Here is a 7,807-nt window from a genome sequence, read left to right as displayed (position 1 = left end):
AGGAACATCCTTGAATTGAACTCGTATCTCTGTTTTTCTAGAATTTAGGGCCTTCCCTGCTTTTAGTATGAAAGGAACACCTGATGCCAAAAAGAAAATTATGGAATGCATGACAAGATAATTATGCTTATTTTCCTTTGGAAAGAAAATGCTAAAGATTTTATCATACCTTTCCATTTTTCGTTGTGTATGCACAGAATAACAGCTGCAAAAGTTGGAGTGTTTGAGTCATCAGGTACGGTTGGGTCATCTCTATAGCCTTCATATTGTCCAAGAACAACCTCATTGTCGCCGATAGGTACTACTGATTCAAGAACCTGCATTTTTTGTGACCAATAGAAAACACTTTAGACTTTGATTGCATGCTATGGAACATCTCAAAATCTAGATAAATATTGAAGTGCAACAACGAAAGGTTCCGGTTATGAAAATATCTGATTGATTCAATTGAAATTTGCAAGTATGAGAACCCGATTTAAAAGGAGAACAAGGATTTTCTGCTGATATTGATGGCCTCATATCAGCATAACATGATAATTTTGGCATAAATGGAAGGGAAAATGCGCATACCTTCACTCTCTCATCCTGAATGTGCTCAGGATTGAGAGAAACAGGCCTTTCCATAGCAACCAAGCAAAGAACCTAAACGGTAGAAAAGTGATGAGAAAAATTCAACATATTCGCTATCTTATGAGCTATGATTTAACAGAAGCGTCCACTTGACAAGACAAAATAATTATAACAATGTCAAAGTATATTATTCTATATCATTATGAAAATAAAGAGCTCACCTGAAGCAGATGGTTTTGAATAATGTCTCGGATAATTCTGCCAAATTAAAAGTTGTACACTAATGATTTATACTTCCACAGGCGTAATAAGAGAAATTCTATACAAAACGAATAATAGATATTCAATATTGATGCATATAAAAAAAATCAAAAATCAAAGTTCAACTTTCAATATCATCAGTGAAAGTAAAATTGCTATACAGAAATTCTTTTCATTAGTATCTCTCACTCATCATTTGAAAGCATCATTGAATAATTTGACTAAAGCAAAATTCTACACATACCCATATTGATCAAAATATCCACCATGGACTTCAACTTTAAAATCCTCTTTGAAAATTATCTGCAATGAAATCAGCAGCCAAATGTTCATTTGGTGTGCACATCCAAAAAAATGTTGACAAGATTAACCCTTAAAAGTTACAACCTTGGGTGAAACCATTAAGCCAATTCCGTAACTTTGACTTAAAAAAAGAATCTCACCTGTACATTGTCGATGTTGTCACGGTTCCAAAGAGACGAAAACAATTGATTTGCGAAACGAAGTACCAACTGCCGATATGAATAAAATGAAAAGGGTTAGATAGAGCTCATGGAGCAAACAATAAGTATTAAGTACATCATCATGTAACCACTTTTTACCATTTTCTGCACTAGTTCTTTTCCCAAGTAGTGACCAATACGGTAGATTTGTGGCTCCTCAAACAACTCTCCAATCTGAGTACTTAGTTCTTCTGCAGATTCTAGGTCCTTTCCAAAAGGCTTCTCAACAACAATGCGTGTCCACCCACCAAGATTGGCTAAGAAAAGGCAGCAAATGTAACATCAATAGAAACAAAAGTTAGACATTATTCTTTCCTTTTTAATCGATACATAATAAATAATAACGCATGCAGTCACCCTGTAAATCCAAAATCTACACCGGCAGCAGCTGTATTTATAGCATTTAAACATAAAATATATGTTAGAACCATAGATTATAACTCTTACATTTATTCATGCAACAAGCCTTGATCATCTTGCAAACAGATGGATATACTGAAGGAGGAAGTTCAAGATAGAAAAGCCGCCGAGACGAACCCCCTCTGCTGTTTTTCGAATATTCATGCTCTGAAATCTCTTTCTCCAACAAGCGAAAACCTTCCTCAGAATCGTAAGAGCCACTTATGTATTTGATCTAAATGGAAGAGAAAAAATGAGACAGAATGAACATTTTAGGCTGATCAGAAGTGTTTTTTAGTGAGACTAAAATGAAATTTATATACAAGTACAACAACGCAAACAAGGGAAATGCTAACCAGATTCAGAAAATCCCATACATCTTCCACCTGTTCCGGGGAATCATCTTCGTCAGGAATAAGATACCTGCACGAGTCATGTTTGTTATGCTTATAAACAGTTTAGATACTATAAATTAAAATCTATGAACTAATAGGATAACGCAGTTTCTATAGAACAACTTGGTGAAACAACCCGCGAACAAGAATTCATGAAATGTTGACCATAGAAAAAAGTGTATAGTAAAGATTTCTTGGCTAATTCAAAGGAAACAATTGCAACCATAAACTCGTCTCCATAAATATTTGGAAAAAGGAAGATGCACTTTTCTCTCTGGAAAAAGCCTCACTCTCGCAATTGATCTCTCAGTTCGTCATCAGAGACTTCTGTCCTTGCATAACCAAAAATTTGAACTTCTGTTGGCGGTAGTAATCCCTAAAAATAAATTCACCAAGTGTAAGAAACAAATCCTTCAAGAAAAAGGAAACAACTATTAGAAAATATCCCATCTACAAAAAGAACAATAGCAAAGACTTTGATATATTGCTCTATAAACAGAAGGCACCAACCTTCTCATACAGGTGGAAAAGTGCCAGAAACAACGACTTCTTCTCAGCCAGATCACCAGAAGCACAAATCAAAACAATGGAGAATGAGCCAGTTTCAGATACATTTGAAGACTCTCTTGTTCCCATCCTTTAGCAACTATTTATCACGTATCAAATCAGAAGAAGAACTTAGAATCTCTTCCCCAGAATCTCCCTCATCTTTTTACAAAAAGCCCACTCTACTTACTCAAGAATTAGGGAAGTGCTTTTCGTACGATTCGCTTGCCCAAGTTCAAACTTTTCCCGTGGAAGGACAGGAAAGGGGAAAGCTCAGAGGAGAGAGTGATTCAGCTGCTAACAAGCGCACCAAAGAAAAATGAAAACACCCCTTTTAACTACCAAATTTATCAAAATTGATCCAGATAGAAACAAAAATAAAAAGCTACAAACTTACTTTTATCAAGCAAAGAATATTAGGATCCAAGTGTGAATCCAGAGCAGAACTGCAGAAGAGAGTAGCAAAGTCAAGTCATCAAGATGAACACTACCTTCTTCTTCTTCTTCTTGCAAAAGCCTAAACCTCGATTGATTCTTGGTTAATTATACCGTAAAGATCAAAGATTACAGATATTCCTTTTCAAGTAATGATATATATCGAGTATCGACATGTATCTAGAAGGTGATTGTCAAGCTTTGCATTAGTGTCATTCAGGATTGGATGTGATGGAAGGGCCGGCTTGTAATGAGCCATGGCTGGAGTTGTACCGCGGATCAGGCCTAAAATGGGTATGGGCCTATGGGTGAGTGGCTATGCTCTTTTTGGACCTTGTAGTTTTTTATCCCGAACTGATTGACTGTATTTTTATAAAGCTGTATTTATTGTAATATTAGAGTTAAACAAAATTATAATTTTAAATTATTTTATTAAAATTAATTTGAATTGTAATAATTTAATTAATAAATAAGTAATATGATATGTATTGTTCGTATTTTTTTAGATATGGTATTAAATGATGAGAAAAGAACAAAAAGGTCCTTAACTTTTTGCCTTGCAGACATTTTTGTCCCTGACCATTGAAAAATACTTTTAAGTCCCTGACCTTCACAAAATTTGGACAGATCAGTTCCTAACGAAGGCATTTGGACGGATCAGTCCCTGGCGGAGGCATTTGAACGAAAATGTCTGCGGAGCAAAAAGTTAGGGACCTATTTGTCCTTTTCTCTAAATGTATTAACTCGAATGTAGGTATTAAGTATATAAGAATTATGTTTGAATTAAGAATTCTTTAAATGAAATTATCCCGTTTAAAATATTTAAATTATGATTTCAATCATAAATTACAATTATGATTTAAAAAAATTTCTTTGATATGATATTACATTTTTTTGCACTTTACTATTAATATATTGATATTGCAAGTCTAAATTACAATATTTTACTAAATCTTGACTGAAAAAGAAAATAGTTACGTGTTTCTATCATCTAATTTATCTATCTATTCTATCTATTCTTCTATTCTATTATATAAAAATCAGATTTCTGACACTTAATGATGGAGCTGACGTGTCATGCTTCTGAGAGTGTTTCTCGATTTATTTCTTTTAACTCATTAAATACAAGTTATTACGATAAACTAACTATATCAACTAATTGATTTGATTAGATATTTAAATATCATATAATTTATTATAATTTATATCAATTTAATTTAGTAGTATTTTTTAATTTATTTGTTTTAATATTTTGTTAGTATTTTTTAATTTATTAAACTAAATTTATTGTGTGTACTAATTAATTAATTTGATTAATTTATTAGTCATTAAAATAATAAATCTATAAATAAAATAGGCAACTGAGATATTTTCAACTAATAATCAAATCAAATTAAATCAAATATATTAAGCTAAATTTAAATCATGTGAATTAAGGACTAAATTAAAATAAGATAATTTCCTACTTATTCAAGTTGATTGCAATAAATACAAATTAATTTTGTTAAATAATCATAGTTGTCGGGTTTACTATATATAGATGGCCACACAAAATTATAAGAATCGTGATTTTTATCATTCTTGCTATTTCAATTCTTTTTTTCTTCTTCTTTTTTTTTCCTATATGTATAATTTCTTTTATATATAAATGTACCCAAAATGAGAAAATACGGATGAGTATTTTATTGATTATTTGTTTGATGAATATATCTCAATTTAAGCATTTTACTACTATAGATGGAAGTTGACCTGTAGCAATTCAAAGTAGCCAATGTATTTTTTTATAGTATTAGATAGCAATTCAAAGGTATTTAAAGGTATTTTTATAGCAATTCAAAGGTATTTAAATTATTTTCATATAATAAAAGTGATACGCTTCAAAAAATCACTTTTCAAAATATTATGATTTCACAAGTTATAATATGTGGGGTAAATCACCTTTATAAATCATTTGCAAACCAATTTTACGTATATTCCCCAAAGTAAAAAAGGCTATGCGCATGTCTCAATTTACATATCTATGTAAATTAAATTTATGGAGTTTGAATTATGTGTTTTCGTAGTAAATCGAATCTATAAGATTTGAATTACTTGAATACTATCTATGCTACTAAGTGAGTATAAATCGAACCTTATTACTTCAATTTAGTATGCACTATATAAATCGAAATTTATAGATTCGATTTAGTAGGGATGACATCATTCGAATTCTTTGAATTCAATTTACTCTCAAATCACAATGTCAAGTAATTCAAATCCTATAGATTCGATTTACTACTTATTTCCCTAATTTGAATTCATTGAATTCGATTTATGTAAAAATATAAATGGATACAATTAGTTAACGTTTTTGGATTTGGGGGATTTAGGTAATTTTGGGGCGGTTTTGATTTATCAACGTAAATTAATCTAATATGTTATATTAGTTATTGTTATATATATGAAAAATGTGACTTATTTATGCATTATCTAAATTAGAAGAATTTGTAGGAAAATAAAATGTTGTAGAAGAAAATGAATGGAAAAATCAAATTTTCATTATTTGGATCAACAAAAAATTGAATGGAAAACATACAAGTGTATGTGGAGCTCATGTAAATTTTTTCTCTTTGAGAAGAAAACTTACGAAGAAGTGTATACATGGATAAAAATATAGAGTTACCATTTGAATTATAATTTATATATAATATATAAAAACATTAATATAATTTTAGTCTATTTTTTTTTTCTCTTCTTACTTTTCCTTTCCATCCAAGCAAAAGAAAATTTTTCTTCTATTTTCTTTCCATTCATTTTTTCTTCATCTAAACAGCACACAAAAAAATATACTTTTCTTTCCTCATTTTTTTTCTTTCCTTTTATTTTCCATCTTATATCCAAACAATAGCTCAGTGTTTATCCATTTATCTTCTATTAATATTGTTATAACAAGGATACATGTAACTTTATAAAAATGATATAACCTAAACTTTGATTATCTGAGAATTTATTAAGTGGCTAGAATAGCTCCACGTCACGAACCAATGAATGCTAGCAATGGGGATGATCACAAAAACAGTCAAAACAGGTATTTGCAGAGATTACTCCCATTTTGGAGCTAGATTGAGACTCGTGAAATCTTCAAGACCTGCCACGCGAAAATGGATGGGGACTAGGGATGGCAAATGGATCGAAATCCGTTGGGCTGACTTGCATAACCCGCCAAAAAGGCGAGTTGGGCTGGAAATTTGAGACCGTCAAACTTAAAAAGCCTGTCTACCTCGCACTGCCTAATCCCACTGGGCCAAGCTTTTATTTTGTCAAGGTCATTTTTTTACAAACTTCTATGATGTTATTGATCTACAAGAGGATGAAGATGATAATTGAAGATGTTCTAAGTTATATTTTGGATTATGTTTTATGTTTGATTGATTATAAACTTGAAGATGTTTAATTATATATTTTGGACAATATTTGTTTTGTTTTGAACAATGTTGATTTTATTATTTTGTTTCAAAAAATTTGGTTTATAATTATAAAAACTTTAATGTGTGTGAATTTAAAAATTATAATTTTTTTATATCTTTAGAAATTATTATATGTATTGTTTAATATTTAATGGTTTATAAAAAAAAGGAGAGCCCGCCAGCTTACTATTAGGCGAGGTGGGGCGGGCCAATCCGTCAGATAGCAAGCTTTTGGCAAGACAGGGCGGACTTTTCCGTTTGCCACCCCTAATGGGGACACGAACATAAGTACCCATCCCATGGAACCTATTAAATATACGCGAATATAAAATTATTAATTTATCCTAGTTTATATATACATCAATCAATTTATTGAATTTAGTAACCCTAATTTCTGCCTTCAATTCGAATTCTTCCTTTTTCTTTCGGACTCATTTTTTAGTCTCGATCCTCTCTCTCTCTCTAACTCATTTTCTCTGCCTCTCAAGTCCGTCACTACGTCGCTCAGTATCGTTCCAAAAATTATGTTATGTTATTATGTTGGAATATATTTTTATGTTTTCTCTTTTTGAAATGTTATTTTTCATGTCGAATATGTTATAAATTGTGTTGAATTATATTGAATTGATTATTTTATGATTATTATATTATGTCTTTTTGTATTAATTTTTTTCAAAAGTTTTCAAAGAATATTCGTAGATAACTGAGGAGATCTGCATATTAAACAAGAACTTACAATGATGGAAAAGGAACCAGGACATTTTTTCTTAAATAGGAGTGAGGGATGAGAAGGGGACTTCTCACGCTCCGCTGAGTACTCATTACCATATCTAACTAACAACGGAGATCCAACTTGAACCGATTTAAGAGGGGATGCATGGACTTCATCTGCATTGGGCCTTAAGGTAATAAACCTAAGTCGGATTTAGGAACCTAACAATATATTTTAGTTGATCTTGCTTGCATTGAATTCTTACTAGATCAAAATATATCTTGGATTAATATTTTGAGTCATTGTGATAGCAAATACTATACTATTTAATATTATAACACTTAGTATATGTAAAAGTTGGATATATTTACAATACATTTTTTAATTCAAATTAATAAAAAAAATATTTTAAATTTTATCTCACTAACCAAAATTAATTTCATAATAAAAAATTACTTTGTACATCATATATATTATAAAATAATATAGTCATTTGCTATTTTTTAATGGTAAATATTATCATACATCTTGTGCTATTCT

The 7,807-nt window shown here is 30.7% G+C and overlaps 1 protein-coding gene across 3 annotated transcripts in view; it reads right to left on the bottom strand.

Annotated features, from left to right (window-relative positions):
• The window catches only part of LOC107624784 (glucose-6-phosphate 1-dehydrogenase, cytoplasmic isoform), a 6,862-nt gene extending 3,519 nt beyond the window's left edge, over window positions 1-3,343 (bottom strand). Inside the window, exons 1-10 of one of the 3 annotated variants that reach the window (XM_016327238.2) lie at window positions 3,072-3,343; window positions 2,865-2,968; window positions 2,639-2,774; window positions 2,419-2,504; window positions 2,090-2,156; window positions 1,782-1,968; window positions 1,434-1,591; window positions 1,275-1,343; window positions 1,076-1,134; window positions 792-828 (exon numbers count right to left, since the gene is read on the bottom strand). In XM_016327238.2, the coding sequence (XP_016182724.1) occupies window positions 792-828; window positions 1,076-1,134; window positions 1,275-1,343; window positions 1,434-1,591; window positions 1,782-1,968; window positions 2,090-2,156; window positions 2,419-2,504; window positions 2,639-2,764 (789 nt within the window). In that variant the 5' untranslated portion in view covers window positions 2,765-2,774; window positions 2,865-2,968; window positions 3,072-3,343. Of the gene's footprint in view, window positions 1-791; window positions 829-1,075; window positions 1,135-1,274; window positions 1,344-1,433; window positions 1,592-1,781; window positions 1,969-2,089; window positions 2,157-2,418; window positions 2,505-2,638; window positions 2,775-2,864; window positions 2,972-3,071 lie in introns of all 3 variants that reach the window. The other 2 variants (XM_021115354.1, XM_021115353.1) reach the window with 2 other exon arrangements.

The sequence above is a fragment of the Arachis ipaensis genome, chromosome B02, assembly GCF_000816755.2.
Source record: "Arachis ipaensis cultivar K30076 chromosome B02, Araip1.1, whole genome shotgun sequence".
In the NCBI taxonomy this organism is placed as follows: domain Eukaryota; kingdom Viridiplantae; phylum Streptophyta; class Magnoliopsida; order Fabales; family Fabaceae; genus Arachis; species Arachis ipaensis.
This window is presented reverse-complemented; position numbering and strand designations above follow the sequence as displayed.